Below are 16,465 nucleotides of genomic sequence, written 5' to 3' on the forward strand. Positions count from 1 at the left end.
AGTTGCAGCTGGGTGAAATATTAAACAGTACCACTTTATAATATGGAACCTAGTATAAAAGGTTTATAAATGCAGCTTAGCTTTATAATTGCAAGGGTTGGCACAGATGTATTGAGTGTAATGGAATTGGGAATCCCTCATGGGCTCCATATGTTAATTTAAGTGGTATTTGTGAAGGGTGCAGCTCCCATTGGATGCAATGCATCCTTAAATATACAGTGTATCTTTACTGTAACATACCCAAAATAAAACATCTAATAATGTATTGGGTACAGTAAAAGTTCTAGTGTGTGGTCAGAAGATGGTCAGAAGATCAATTCATTCAGCCCAACCAACTTGAGGGACAATTGGTGCAGCTGCAATAATAAAGCCACAGGGCAAGCCTTTTGAGCTTTCGTGTAGAGTGGCACATTTTAGATTACAAGATTTGCTTGGGTATGGTTGTCGGCCGGCGGTCACAGCACAGCAGTGGTGAAAGGCATATCACTGTTGGTTATGGATGGTCAGAAGTATCCACCTCAAGCAATTTGTCAGGTTAAAGATGAGGTATTTAAAGATCCTAACATTCCCAGGAAAATGTTCCCATAACTCAGTTCTCTGAATGGAATAACTGGAAATAACCTCACACACTGGAAGTTGTATGGTTTTGATCGGTAATTTGAAGAGTTGAGTTACAGAAAAACAGGACATCCTATCAGATTTGTGTTATTCTTGAAACCACAGTTATGCTACTAAAGGACAATTGGTTTAGTCTGCAGCAGTCTAGGATTGATCTCCTTTTAGTAAAAACATGAACACAATTAACCACACAATCTTTATTATTCACAAATGGTCTCGTATTCTGATGGTACAACACACAATCAAAGTTGAAATGGAGTAAATATCTTTGGCTGATTTGGCCCTATTATAAGGATGTCAGTTTGGTTAGTTGAAATATCTCATGAACTATTGAATAGCTTGGCAAACATTTGGTACTTCTAATATTCACATTAGCCTCAGCTGTGCTTCTGGTTTAGTGCTTATTAGCAAATGTTACCATGCTTACAGACTAAACTGAGTGGTTGTTGTGGTGTTATACCTCGTAAATATTTGCATTATTAGCTTAGCACTGTCACTGCAAGCATATTAGCATGCTGAAATTGTTACCCAATTCAAAATGTTTGCCAATTTATGTATTGCTAGGTAACTAATAACTCCTTAGCTGAGCTCAGAACCATAACTCAGAGATGAAAACATGGATGATGACAATGTTGCGATGAGAGACATCCCTTGACTTGATATAGTTCATAGCCACCTCTATCACAAGGTCCCTGGGGCCAATGATAGGTTTCACCTGCCGAACCACACCTGAGTGATGACACAGATTGGGATTAGTTAGTGAAATTCAGTTTTGGGAGATTTATAAGTAAATTAAATATCTGTTTGATATAGGTCTTCATGAAAGACACTTACCAATAATCATGCCATGGTGGGTGCGTTTCTCCACATCAAAAGAGAACTGGTCATCTGCATACTGGATGTCAAAGAACACATCGGTGGCGCCAGGTACAGCAGAGTTAGCTGCTGTAACTGTCCGCAGGAAAACTATTTCTGTTGGGGCAAACCAGAAAGGGGATTTTGTCTTTAAATCATTATCAATTGTTCTGTGAGTTGAAACAAGTAATTACATCTTATGCACAGCTTGGTGGGTTGAAAGTTGTATTTTTCAATGAGGCATCCATGAGGCTTCCCCATTAACCCCTTAAAACATTTATGAAGTTTGGAAACCTGGGTCTACGGTTAAATAATATAATAAAGACAACAACAAAGTCATGCCTTAACTAACTAATGCACACCACTGCACACATACTAAAACCTTGCTGTACTTCCCCCTGTCTTACCCTGTGGTTCATGGAAGTCTCTGAAGGTTGGCAGAGAGAGGGAGGTGTGGGTGATGGTGTGGACGGGTTTGATATTGCAGCTGATGTCATGAGGGTGGCAGGACTTAATGCAACGCACATTAATCAAAGCATCACCACCAGATCTAAAAAGTGAGGAAATGCAGAGAAAAGGGGGATATATAAATGTGCCAAGGCAGGGAGAGAAATACATATCTTAAGAAGGGAAATCTTCACAATTTCAACCTATACAGTACTACCCAGTATTTCTAAGAAACAACTTTTAGGATTAAACAGTTAAATTGAGCAAAAAGAACCTGGCATCACCTGAATAGTCCCATAGACCTGCATGGTTAACCATGGAACGGGCACTTTAGAAAGAGTCCAAACCCTGATTCCACAACCTAAAATCATGTTTGTGCACTTTCAAATGTGACCTCAGAAACGACCACGGGAGCAGAGCTGTGTAATTAGCAGCAAGCAGGTGAGTCCAAGTCATTCCCTAAGCATGACGCCAAAACCAGAGATGGTTGTGTGGTATTCCTCACCAGGGAAATGTTACAAAGGATAGTGGGATGGTGGAAAACCAGGCACGGGTATGTAACAATTTGATGAGGAAGAATCAGAACAAAATATCAGGATGTTGACTGAATCCGCAGCAGAATAACATTCCCAAAAGATTGTAACCCTCCAAAAAACTGACAAATAGAGATACAATCATTATTATTTCATACAACATATCACTATTTTTACATATATGAAGTAATTAGTGAGGCATTTTGGAAATCAGTTAGGTGGTTATATGATCCAAAGATTTAAGAGAATGATTAGCTCATATATATAATTTTGTTGCATTTTCAATCAGCTCTATATGTATTAAACCACAAAAACCACCGGGAGGAAAGTGGAACAGTGGAAAATGTGTCTGGCTGCATTTATCCAGCTGACCAACACAGCTACTGCCCTTTTGGTATAATTTACAGCAAATCAACTGATAACCACCCAATACCAACACTAAAAGCACTATTCATCATACGAGCTGTAATGCTGCTCCACCACAAATTGAGCCCCCATGTTGGCCAAGCCCCAGGTGCCCATAAATAAGTGCCACGCTTATTTTTCTTGCGATCCACTGAGGCGAGTTCTGTTTGATCCTATGGTGAGGCCACTTGGAACAGATCATAGGAAAAATTGCTTTCAACATAAGAAATGACCACAGCGGAGGAAGCACGAGAGTAGGGGCGGAAACCATTGCCGGTATGTGTGTTTGTGCTTGAATATTAAAGAGTAAAAAGCCATTTTTATCTGTCACTCTTTTAATTCCAATCACTTAGAAAGTACACATAAAGTGAAGCTGAGGTAGAGTGAGCTGCCATCTGTACAAATTATTACAAATGAACAATCATGTCATAGTGTTAGATCCTTAATAGCTAATGAGCCCCATCTAGTGGTACAATGTCCTAATATTCTTAACATATACTATTAGAATAAATAACAAAAAAGGCATTAACCTTTCTCTTGCGTTTCGGGTCAAAAGTGACCGAGTGACTTTGTTTTTTATCATAAATATTGTGTTTTTCATCCAATTGCCTCAAGACCTTATGTTATCCTCCACACTCATCTCTGGTGGGGACGAGTCTGCCTACAGGTGGGAGATGGACCATCTGGTGACCTGGTGTGGGGAAAACCACCTGGAGCTCAACGCCCTAAAAACAGTGGAGATGGTCGTGGACTTCAGGAAGAACGCAGCCCCACCCGCCCCCATCACTCTGTGTGACTCCCCAGTAACTGCTGTGGAGTCTTTCCGCTTCCTGGGCACCGTCATCGCCCAAGACCTCAAATGGGAGCAGAACATCTGCTCCCTCATCAAAAAAGCACAGCAGAGGATGTTCTTTCTGAGGCAGCTGAAGAAATTCAACCTGCCAAAGACGATGATGGTGAACTTCTACACCTCCATCATGGAGTCCATCCTCACCTCCTCCATCACCATCTGGTACGCCGCAGACACAGCCAAGGATAAGGGCAGGCTGCAGCGGGTCAGCCGCTCTGCAGAGAAGGTGATCGGCTGTAATCTGCCATCCCTCCACGACCTGCATGCCTCCAGGACCCTGAGGCGGGCAGGGAAGATAGTGGCCGACCCCTCCCACCCTGGACACAAACTGTTCACCCCCCTCCCCTCAGGCAGGAGGCTGCGCTCCATCGGGACCAAAACCTCTACCCACCTGAACAGTTTCTTCCCCTCCGCTACCGGCCTCTTAAACAAGGCCCCCGCTGACACTTTACCTCTGCCACATCATAGACTATATGCATTACATTAATGCACACAATGTTCATACTCCTTTCTGCACATATTCTTATTTCACATTTCATAGTTTATATTCTAAAATTCATTTCCATGTAAATTACTGCTTTATTTAATTTGTATTGCTATTTCACTGTATTTGATGATGGTGTAAAATATTTTTTGTTTTATATTAGATTTCTTGTTTTTTATATTGTATGTATGCACCATGACATCAAGTCAAATTCCTAATATGTGCGAACCTACCTGGCAATAAACCTGTTTCTGATTCACTAGGCCTCTGAGCATATACAATTGATGATCACCACTAGCATTGATTTATTCAACAGTGAAACACCCATGATGTTGTCAGAATTGACCGCCATAGGAAATTAATGGGTATGAGTGTATTATGTTCATCCTGCAGATGGAAAACATCTCCACACACACACACACACACACACACACACACACACACACACACACACACACACACACACACACACACACACACACACACACACACACACACACACACACACACACACACACACACACACACACACACACACACACACACACACACACACACACACACACACACACACACACACACACACACACACACACACACACACACACACACACACACACACACACACACACACACACACACACACACACACACACACACACACACACACAGTGCTTATGTCCCCCCACACCTTCCAGACAAAACAATTTACTCTAAGTTACGGGAAGCTCTCACTTTCTCACGCTGTATGATACAATGTATCATAACCTTCTCACAGGTGCAAGCTCTGTGCCCCTCGAGAAAAAAAACCTCTCACTTTCTCTCATGCAGTTATATTTGTGCCTTGCTCACATTTGAGTCATTGACACAATGAGTAGGCGACTGAGAGGCTCTGGACAAATGTTTTGAACCAGATGAAGAGGAGATTGAAGAGGACGATGTCTCCAAAATTGAAGACAACAGCGATCCAGACTATGAGCCTGACCAACAGTCAACTGAGCAGGAAGAGGCCCCTGAGGGAGAGGAGCCCTGAATATGTATTGTTCTCTAAATGTTCATTGAGGAAAACAGTATCAGTGTCTTATTTTATATTCATCACAGTGAATGCTGAACTTGATGGGCCCACCGGTGGGTCCAGACCATATACTCTAGTTGAAAGTACACAATGAAACACTGACTTGCTTGTATCAAATCAATACATCCCATACATCATTGGAACGGGAAGAATCTCATAAGGCTAGTGACTTAACCGACCAGCCCACCTCGGTGCCGCAAGAAAATACCGCTAGTATATTGTCGACGGGGGGGCGGTGGCTAGTGACTTATCCGACTGGCCCACTTCAGTACCGGCCCATCGGGATTTGTCCCGATGGCAAGTCCGCCCCTGGTCCCTGTCGTCACTTTCCAACGCAAGGGGGTTCCTTTAGCATCGAGTTTCAACTATCAGGGAGTCCCGACTTGCATAGAGCTCCTTGAACGTTGGTAATAGAAATGCTCTCCGCAGATCCATTCTCACAGCGTTTATCAACCTTTTTCTTACTCAATATCAAGCCACACTTATTGTTTTTACTTCTTTATTTTAATTGAATAATTTTGTGCTTTTGTTGCTGTCAGTTAGGGGGAGAGTACGGGGCTCAGAATACTGAAATCTGTATTGTTTCATCGTTTTTTCCTTCTAATTTTGTATTCTTTTCTAAACCACACACTGTTATTTACTCAACAATAACACACAATTATCCTTGTGTTTATTTATTTGTTTGATTAATAAACACAAGTTGGAGTCCGTCAGGACCGAGGGTCGGAGCAGCTCATAGTAGTTGCTTTAGAGAATTTTACACCCGGAAGTAAGTATTCTCTCCGCTTCGCTTGACAAACCCCGTGATTAGTCCTCAAGCTCTGTGATTGGATGTTTGAGTGTGCGCGGAAGGTTACGCCGAGCGTCGAACAGCACTTTGAAATGGGATGGAACCACGGCAGACTGTCCAAAACTGGATTTGAATGGGTCCACCCCGTCCCCAGAACTACACATGCTGGCTATTGTGTGTTTCGCAACATGTTCTATGGCACGTCTCTACTGGGAATTGTAGTTTTAAAAGACGTTTTCGTATTTCCCATAATAAGAAGTTGCCAGTATTAAACTGTACATCCCTGGAGGGTTAGGGGATAGGAAACACTCAAATTTAAAACATATAATTAATAAATGGGTGAAAATGGCTTGTGCCCATAATGGGCAGCATTAATATATACCCACATGACAGCTAAGGTCAGAAGAGCTTTCTTTAACAGCTGGTCTTATGTCTGTGACCCCTCCTGTTGTTCATTGATAAGCCTGAAACATGCACTTGTCAAGGTTCAGAGGCAAATTTTGCAAATATGGCAGTAGCCATCGATCATCTTAAGATAAGATATACTTTATTTAAGTTTACTTTAAGTTGGAAACATTTTCGTTACAGCAGCATGTGTAACAGTTGTAAATATGCGGTGGTGTTTATTTGTAAATCATTTAGTATAATCACACAAATTCTGTGTTTTATATTTCATAATTCTGTGTTCTTTATTTATTGAATGTTCAATACCTGACAAGGCCGGAGATGAAAAACTTGGGTCGCAGGTTCCTCAACAGTGCATTACAAGACATCTATCAATATGTGTGTATACTTCCACCATTAAACTGTCATATTCTGCACATTTCTTATACTATCTACATACATCTTATAAGAGTATAATACATATGTATAATATCAGTTCAAATAAGTGCTTAAACATACAGTAGTTAACATTGCAGGAAAGCAATATATTAGTACTTTGTCAAGCTTAATATTTATACCCCCAAAGCTTTTTTCTTATTCAAAAGAAGACCTTAACCTAAAGCATTCTTTAATGTTTAAATAAAGCCTTATTAGTTTGTCTGTCTGTGTCTCCTATTAATATCTAATAATAAAAATAATACAATTCAATAACGTGCTTTAACCACTAGGTGTCCCTTTCTATCAGCTGTGCACCGTTATGGTGTAAATATAGCCTATCTACCAATTGGATCAAATATAAAAGTCAACCGAATTAGTATTGATACTGCAAGGAGACGTATATTGTTTAGAGAAATTGAAGATGTTGTTTAATTGCTGATATATTTATGATCCACGTCACATATTCAGTTTCGGCGGCAGTTCTTCCTGTTTGTCCAGAAGTCTTATCATCAGGGCTCTATAAATCAAGAACTACGGCAGATGTGTAATATTTAATGCAGCCGAACCGTGTATTACAATGCCGTTATGTGATGACTTCCAAAGAGAAAAGCAAGCACACTCGGAATAAAGTATTATTTTATTTCACATCACATAAACACCATATCCCAACGTGCATTGTGGCTAAAACATCCAATCACAGAGCTTGAGGACTAATCACGGGGTTTGAGCGAAGCGGAGAGAATACTTACTTCCGGGTGTAAAATTCTCTTAAGCAACTACTATAAGCTGCTCCGACCCTCGGTCCTGACGGACTCCAAAAGTCCGACATTATACAATCAAACAAATAAATAAACACAAGGATAATTGTGTCTTATTGTTGAGTAAATAACAGTGTGGTTTAGAAAATAATACAAAATTAGAAGGAAAAAACTATGAAACAATACAGATTTCAGTTTTCTGAGCCCCTGCTCTCCCCATAACTGACGGCAACAAAAGTCCTACATTATTCAATTAAAATAAAGAAGTAAAAACAATAAGTTTAGCTTGATATTGAGTACGAAAAAGGTTGATAAACGCTGTGAGAATGGATCTGCGGAGAACATTTAGCCGCGATCCCAACTCGTCTATTACCAACGTTCAGGGAGCTCTATATGCAAATCAATGGGACTCCCTGATAGTTGAAACTCGACGCTAAAGGGCCCCCCCTTGCGTTGGAAAGTGACGACAGGGACCCTGACATAACGTCAACATAGGCCGAGTTGGAAGTGAGAATATGTTGGCAAAACACACCTGTCAAAAATAGTATGGGAAGGGGGGTATGACCTAACGCAAGAGAAGGGTTTTAAGTGTTGAAAAAAATCGATAAAAAGACATCCATCTGATCTCTGCTTTCAACCGCAATTCAAATAGCAACATTGCTTAGAACTATAACCACTCAAATCCGTTACTACCAACAACAAAACTATAAGGAATAGTTTTTTTTGGGGGGTTAGAGACGAATAAATGTATTGCTAAAAGTAAAAATAGAAGATCAATACCAACCTCATGTCTGTATGTGTAATTTAAAGCAACAGGAGCCACCGAGCTTAGCTTAGCATACAGAATGGAAACAGCTAGCTTAGTTCTGATCAAAAGTAATACACAATGGCTACCAGCACCTAAAACTCTCACTAACTTTATATCTTTTTTGTAAGGTTTATGTCCTGGACAACGTCTTTTCTAGTATTCGAGTATTTGATGTACAGAGCCAGGCTAGCTGTTTCTTTATGCTAAAGTGAGCTAACCTGATGCTCGCTGCAGCTTCATTTTAAGCATAGGCTACAGACAGAGAATGCCATCAATCCTTTTCGCTCAATACTGAGAAGAAGAATTTAGCAATACAAATAAATAGTCACTCCAGTTCATCATAAAGACTGCTGTGGTATCTTGTTCTTTTTTTAGTCTTTGTTTTGCATCACTGAACAACAATTATTCATTTGCCCGTTATAAACTGTTTCGAGGGTAGATAGAAAGTTGCAGCTGTGAGTCCTGCTTGAAGTAAAAGGATAGATAAAAACAAATAAAAAAAACCTTATTAAACATGCGTAATGGGTACAAAATACGTATTTTCTTTTTATTTCACAGACTTCTAATATGGAAATGTTCTTGAAGGCCGGATAGGCTGCTCGTTTGTGATAAACACCGCAATCTTAGCCATATACAGATGAGCCGTCCCGTAGCGAATCAACCTCATCTCCACGGTCAGAAAGAAGTCCCGCGGCAGGGTTAAGGTACGGCGAAGTGAGATCTCTCCTCCATGTGCATGCTGCTGCACGACAAAGTATTCTTCCTCATCTCCGGACACTATGTTAAGCAGCATTTTGTCTCCCAGCACAGAATTAAAGGGTCCCATCCGAAAGACCACAGCAGGGACGGGTGTGTTGGTTGGGAAGCTGATGTTGTAGAAGGAGATTCTCAGCGGGAGTAAGAAACACGACGCAGGATCCCGCGTGAACTCGCAAGTTACTCGCTCGCAACGGCTGAAATGGGAAAAAATGAAATACTGATTGGATGGAAAGCAGAATCGGCTGCGTACATGGTGGAAAAAGAGGCAAAGAACAGAGAGGAAATAATTTATGAAGGCCAGATAATAAGAAAAGAGTGTTGAAAGCATCCAGAGCAGTCCAAACAAACTCAGGAAATTAGAAAAAGGGTGTAAAAGATACAACGTATTCTTAAAACTAAACTACAGAGAAGTAAGATGCATCATGCTCAACTAGGGACAGTGAACCATTCATTACCAAAGCTTGTCATTACCAAGAAACCATCAGCTCTTACCCCTGTGCTGCTTGCCGGAAGTTTTGCGGACATGCAAAAAACAGACAGCGAAATCCTCCCTGGATGTTGAAGCAGCTTTCGGAGACAGAACAAGTATGGATCCCCGTGGAACATTCATCAATGTCTGAAAACAAGCAAAGGTTAATAAAAAAAAACATTTACAATTCAGTTATCGTTGACCAAAGCTTCATCGACTGACCTTGGCATGTGCGTCCATTGTGTGCGAGTGTGTAGCCTGTAGGAGGGCAGGTACAGTAAAAACTTCCTGGGGCGTTGGAGCAGCGGTAGGAACACACGTGACCTCCAGTAGGCAGAGCACACTCATCGATATCTGAGAGTGGGAAACGGTAGAATCTGGTTAGAAGAACTTCTTTTATGTGACATGTGATCACTCTCTTGTTGGTTTTGTTGCCTCACCAAGAACCAGGAAGTCAAACAGTACCTTCACAAGCTATCCCATCGATGTCACTCAGCTGGTAACCACGGCGACAGTAGCACTGATATGAGCCGTAAACATTTGCACACTCCTGGCTGCAAGGGTTGGCTTCACACTCATTGACATCTGTTAGCAGGAACAGAGTTTAAAAAATACATTCGGAAAGACTATGACACAATTTAGGTTTTTACATCAGCCATATTGTATATCCCCAACATAAGTCTTAGGAAATGACTGAAATTAAGAGATTTTACCTTCACAGCTTCTACCGTCGGGAATCAGTTTGAAGCCAATGGCGCAGCTGCACTTGTAGGATCCCTCTGTGTTCTCACACTTGTGGGCGCAGAGTTGAGCAGGATAATACCTGCATTCATTGATATCTGAACAACACAGGGGGCGGTGAATCTCAGAGTCTGAAGCCTCTTTCACACACTTGCAGGTAATACTTGGATAACCTTCAGCCAAGCATCGCTCATGATTTTTACTTTTCACAGATGCACTTATTTTATGAACAATTATGCCTTTTACAGTAATTCAACACTTGGATGCCCCTTTTCCTATAAATCTTACTAAGTTAGATACCTTTATTAATCAGCTGTAAGTTTTAGTTGGTTTGAACTTAGGGTTAGGGTTAGGAACTTAAATTGATTATAGTCTATTATCAATTCAGGTTAAGAAACTAGTGTTGCGCTTGCATCCTATTTTAAAGGCATTTCTTTTTATACTCTACTAAAATGCTACAAAAAAAGGGTTTGATTCTATTAATTTTGTCTTTTTTATTGCACTTTGGCAGCAGATTCCTGAGCAGCTTCAGATCTGAGTTGTCTTAATAAGCCTAATTTATACTTTTGTAGCAACACTATTTTTATATAATGGCAAAGAAAGGGTTCAGAGTCTTTTCTTTTTTCCCTATGTCATATGTGGCAGCACTGTTCAATGTTTCTTGAAAACATTACCCACTGTAGTGACATGTGAATAAACTCCAACTCTGTATCAACAACACTGTTGTGTAACTTCAGTTAAATACTTGTAGTGTATGTGTGTAGATTAGAAAGAGGTAAGATAAAGGATCTGCAGTATTTTATGAAGTATTAATCGTACAAAGGTCAGTTTTATACAAGTAGAAGTGTGTATTTACCTGGTAGTAGGCTGTCAGTAATGGCTACACCTCTCTATTTGGACTGGTAGATCTCTGCAGACTGGCAACTTTAAAAGTAGCTCTCGGTTCAAAAAAGGTTGGGCACCCCTGATCTAGGGCAACCAAAGGGACTAGAATAGCAGTTCTTTCTCCTCTACTCACTTCAACACGTGAAAATACAGGATTTCATAGCTGATATGCATACAATTTTATAGTTAAAACAAAAATAAAGTGATGAATTTGCACCGTACCTTCACACAGCTTGGAGATACTGTTGAAGATGAAGCCATTTCTGCATTCACAGCGGTACGTGCCAACTAGATTGACACAACCATGGACGCCGCAAACATTCCCTGTACGACACTCATCCACATCTGTAACATGAAGAGCAGAAAATACACGTATGAAAAAAGAACATCAATGTGGCAGCAAAAAAAACATATTGGATCATTTTTCGTGCCAGAATCCACCTTCACACCGCGTGCCGTTCTCAATCAGATGATAGCCTCGTCCACAGGGGATTTTGTTCCTGCGACATGTGTAAGAGCCCTCTGTGTTGTTACAGGTCTCGCCAGGCAGGCATGGACTGGCGTAGGCAACACACTCGTTGAAATCTGAAGAGAACATTACATTAAGACAGCTACATTTTTATCTGAGGAATGTTTTTGACCTTGTGACACTAAACTGACCGTTACAGTTGCCCACAGCGTCCTGAATGTAACCGATCGGGCAACTCTCCTTCGGGTAGCAGCGGAAAGAGCCTGCAGTGTTGTTGCACACAAAGTCTGGTCCACAGTTATGGGAGCCCAAAGCACACTCGTCTATGTCTGGAACAAGCAAAGAGGCGATAACGATAGAAGCAATACTGAAATACTGAACTCTAGGACAATTTCTTGGTATGAATAAACAAAAGTGTTAGGATTAGAAAGGATTTTATTCGTACCGTGGCAATCGTTGTCGTTTCTGAGTTCATACCCGGTGCCACAGCTGGTTTCCCTCTGACAGCGAAAGGAACCCTCTGTGTTAATGCAGACTTGGCCGGAGACGCAGTTGTGATTGTCAGTCAGACACTCGTTAGAATCTGAGGAGAGAGACATCCACTAAAGAATAAGAAAATAAGTGCATTTAGTTTGTTCAGTTTATTGCACTTTATACTAAGTGCAGGAAGAGGCAGAAAACCCAGTGTGGTGATTGAAACCTCCACCTAATTAATACTACAATTCACAATGTATTAGGGAAACTAAACTATGACAAACTATTGGAACAACATATCGTAAAAACAACAATAAAATAAGAATTTAATGCAAAAGAAGAAATCCTATTGATTACAATTCATCCTGAAAAGTGATTGTGAATATTGTAATACATTTATTTTAAATAATAATTCAAATAATAGTTGTTGAGAAATTTCAGTATGGGCCGATAAACAGACTAAAATATTGAACAGTTGAAATCACTTATTTTCTAAGAAATAAAGCCGGGTTTTTATTTAGATTACTTACCCACACAACTCACACCATCATTTTGCAGTTGATAACCATCAAGGCATGCACATGTGCCGTTCCCTACACACAACTGTGAGCAATTGGAGTCTGAAATCAGGGGAGAGACACGTGACGAAATAGACGTTTCAGTGTGTCATACATCACTAAAATCATTTTAGAAATGAATGTGCCAAACCTCTACAGCCATTCGATCCCTCTGGCGGCGTGGTGGTAAAATTGGCTACAGGCTTTGCTGTGACTGGAGGTATGGATATAAAGCATAATTAAAACTCAATAGCTTCAAAGGTCAACTCAAAGAATGGTTGAGAAACAAAGACGTGCGAGCACCTCTAAATGCACTTTAAAAAAGGGGTATCTCCTCTTGCACTTTATGTATCTCTTGTATCTTCTCTTGCACTTTATATGTCGTTGCTGCTATATTGTATTACCATGTCATAAATACTTGTGTATGCTGCTCTTGCTCTTTTGCACTTTTTGCATATCATGTATTTTGTTTTTGCTATCTTTGTAAAATGTAATTTTCTTAAATGTTTTATTTGAGGGACTGCGGATGGAAATTAGCTTAAAGCAAAATCTGGCACTGTTACGCTTGACACATTTTAATGTTTTAAGTGTTCATTACTGTGCATTGTCCCTGCTAAATAAACAAATAAAAATATGATTTTATTAATGGTAAATTCCCCAAAAAACTACAATCCACAAATACAGCTCAAATTGAATGTTTTTGCAGCTCTATCCTTCCCACACATTTGGTTGTATTTTCACTTAAAGCCAGCTAGGCGACAAAAGCCACCACCAGACACAACACTAGTTGGCCCTGAGTCACCATTTGGCAAGGTGTCTCCAGATTAGCCTGGCGAGTACCGCTGTATCCCAGGGATCTGCTCCACAGCTGCCACAACAAGGCCATGTATCCAGTTTATTAGAAGAGGGCTCTGCCTCTAGTGACGCTACCAATTTTCAATTACTGTTTGTCAGCAGGATACAGAAAAACTAGTTGGAGGGGCGAATAATCCATTAAAAGATGTAGAGGGGCAGAATCAAAGGGAGGATGGAATTATTTTTGATAAATTGCCTTAAAATGATAACCAATAACTCATCATCTGTTGGGGCTGATGAATAAACCCAAAATATTTAAGTTTGAAGATAAAAAAAAGATGGGATTGTACCCACTATTGGCATATCTAAGCGAACTGTGGTTGAGTTGCATTGCTGGTAATGTAGGCCCAAAGCTTTTAAAAGGAATACAAAATGTGAGATCTTTGGCTCTGCTGTATCAATTGTGATCCTTAGAGAAACCAAAACTGTCCATCATGAGCCTTCTGTAGAAGTTAATGGGTCCCCCAAAAAAGCCATAAAGTGTCTAAATGTCTAAAATAAGTCTGAATAAGAAGTTATCCGTTTTTGGTCAGATCATCTGCAATCAAATTAAAGGTCTAAAAAGCAAATGGGAGTTTTTCCTACCTAGCTGTAAGTCATTTGGCACCTAGTGTGTGTAAATGGAGGGTACTGATTATTTTTGAATGTCCCACACAGCCAGGATAGCTCTTCTTTCATGATAAGACAGAGTGGAGCTAATCAAAAGATTGCTAAGATCTATTACCTGTTTGTTTGGGTTCCTCCGCTGAGTTTATGCCACAGCAGCTTTTAGCCGTGTGCGTACACTGCCTCTCCAGAGACAAACCCTGGAGCTCGCAGCTGGACGCCTGGCTCGCTATCATCAGGCCGAGCATACAGCAGTCACAACACATCTGAACAGGAGAAAGAGGGCGGGGGGGGGGGGGGGAGAAAGCAGTCGTAAAGTAGGAATCTTATCTCGATACTGTCAGGAAAACAAGAATAAGGTGTATTGTGAGAACAAAGAGACATGTAAAGGTCGAAGATATTGACATTAGGAAGGACCTTCGAGATCTTGGTATCCCAGGTTCCTCCTGAGAAGAAGGGCCACTCACAGGCCCCTTGCTCCTTGGCCATTATCATGCCTTTGTCACAGAGTTGGTCTCCTACTGCTGCTGCACAGCACTGCTCCTGGGTGATCCTGCAGAAAAACGACAGAAATGTACCAAATCCAGAACAAAACGCACCCTTTTCTCTTCGGCTGGATAAGGAGCATGTGAAGAAATGCTTGCTATTGATTGACATACTGACTGGAAGTGGATTTATGATGTAATATGTTGCAATTTAGTTTAAAAAATGCCTAATTTATCCATGATCAAAAGTCTTCTCTCCTCTGCGATTGTCCCCTCCACTGACCTCAATGTACTCACCAGGTGTTTCTCTATGTTATCAATCACCACTTCCATGTATTTACAGTCAAATAGGGCCCTTTAGTGTTAAAAATGCTCCAGGGGGGCATTTTACGCCTGTACTTATGTAGTTACTTGTTGACATGATTTGGGGCTTCATACCCTGGGGGTGTTTCCTGCTTTTAAACATACCGTTGCAAATTGTGGCTTAGCCTGTATAGGAAACACACATTTCCACACAGTTTGAAGACTTTTGTAATGCATTCAGACCCCAAATACCCAAAGGAAAGCTTTTTTAACGGTTAAATACACAAAAACTTCACATTCCTTCTGTGCTGACCCTTGCACACATTCTCCTTTGACAAACCAGGTGTTGCTTTACCTGCAGGTGTGGGAGATGGAGATGGAGATGAGGGGGAGGATTGTACAGTCATGTCCTTCCAGGGCCCGATCCATCCCATACTGACAGCACTCCCGTAAAGTAGGAGCCTGAACATCTAAGGATTAGAAATACACAGAAGAGGCATTATTAAGAAAACAAATATAGCTGCCCCTGATGAAAGTCAGATTTAATTCAATTTAACGTGGCGAAAAAATGCTTGGATATCTCCATGTTGGTGTGTGTTAAAAGTAACACACCAAAAAGTAATCAAATTCTGTTACCTTGTCCATGCAGAACTCCGTACAGAAAAAAACTAAGTATGATCCAAAGTGCCCATGGAGTGACTTTTAGATGTTTTCCTCCCATATCCTCTTAATATCACGGTTATAATAAATGAATGGACTGATCGGCGGATGAATGACAGCGGTGGACGGTGTGAGTGAGTGTGTGAGTGTGTGTGTGAAAGCTCTCCGTGAAGAACATCTGAGGCGACACGGGGGCGGGGTGGATGGAGCTGTGTCAGAGCTACTGAATAATTCAAACACAGCCGATATTGGATTTATTTCTGTCGAAATTGCGCAAAGTGAGTCCAAAGTACATGTTGACTGGGTAAAAGAAAAAGCGAAGTTTTAGAAAAGTCGGGAAAAACAAGTCTATAAACCCCCTAAACATGTAGTAAAAAGGAAGAAAAATACAATTATACAAAATAAAGTGTCCTAAATATATTAACTTTTTCTTATTTCAGAAGGAAGTTACGATATTGGCTCTTTTTTTTTGTATTCATTGTTAAGGAAAACCTAGCATCTAGCTATAGCACCATTTTAATGCAATTTGGTGGAACGGTGATTAATGAATACAGAAAACCGAGCATCCGAGGAGCACCTGAACGCAGCATTTGCCTTTATCTTCGAGTGCCATTGTTGACATTTAAAACAGTTTTTCAGAATATGTAAAAATTATGAACTAATGTAAAATGGAAACCAACAAAAGTTATGAGGTTAAACATGAGCATACATTTGTGTGGTTTACTTTTTTTTTTTCTTCTGTTTTCCTATTTATTTT

General features: G+C 40.5%; 1 protein-coding gene across 2 annotated transcripts; it reads right to left on the reverse strand.

Annotated features, from left to right (window-relative positions):
• Positions 1 to 800: 800 nt before the first annotated feature.
• LOC117558279 (fibulin-1-like) lies at positions 801 to 15,904 on the reverse strand. Of its 2 annotated transcripts, XM_034234339.1 has the most exons (17): positions 15,685 to 15,902; positions 15,404 to 15,518; positions 14,678 to 14,813; positions 14,379 to 14,526; positions 12,951 to 13,013; positions 12,773 to 12,862; positions 12,214 to 12,351; positions 11,960 to 12,097; positions 11,741 to 11,884; positions 11,522 to 11,644; positions 10,387 to 10,512; positions 10,139 to 10,258; positions 9,896 to 10,027; positions 9,697 to 9,820; positions 1,881 to 2,023; positions 1,453 to 1,590; positions 801 to 1,347 (listed from the first exon to the last, which is right to left on the reverse strand). In XM_034234339.1, the coding sequence occupies exons 1-17, from the start codon at positions 15,767 to 15,769 to the stop codon at positions 1,208 to 1,210; spliced, it is 2,103 nt and encodes a 700-aa protein (XP_034090230.1). In that variant the 5' UTR covers positions 15,770 to 15,902; the 3' UTR covers positions 801 to 1,207. The 2 variants fall into 2 exon arrangements, with proteins under 2 accessions (XP_034090230.1, XP_034090232.1); XM_034234341.1 differs by lacking the exons at positions 801 to 1,347; positions 1,453 to 1,590; positions 1,881 to 2,023 and adding an exon at positions 8,967 to 9,398 and having other exon boundaries at positions 15,685 to 15,904.
• Between the last annotated feature and the right edge of the window lie 561 nt (positions 15,905 to 16,465).

This window comes from Gymnodraco acuticeps, unplaced genomic scaffold (genome assembly GCF_902827175.1).
Source record: "Gymnodraco acuticeps unplaced genomic scaffold, fGymAcu1.1, whole genome shotgun sequence".
NCBI classification, from domain to species: domain Eukaryota; kingdom Metazoa; phylum Chordata; class Actinopteri; order Perciformes; family Bathydraconidae; genus Gymnodraco; species Gymnodraco acuticeps.

Excerpts from the sequence above, each read along its gene's own strand:
- LOC117558279 (XM_034234339.1), bottom strand. The coding sequence starts at position 15,769 with ATGGGAGGAAAACATCTAAAAGTCACTCCATGGGCACTTTGGATCATA. Across the intron at positions 11,885-11,959 it reads CGCTGTGGGCAACTGTAACG|ATTTCAACGAGTGTGTTGCC; the intron begins GTCAGTTTAGTG and ends TGTTCTCTTCAG. Across the intron at positions 1,348-1,452 it reads CCACCATGGCATGATTATTG|GTGTGGTTCGGCAGGTGAAA; the intron begins GTAAGTGTCTTT and ends GTCATCACTCAG.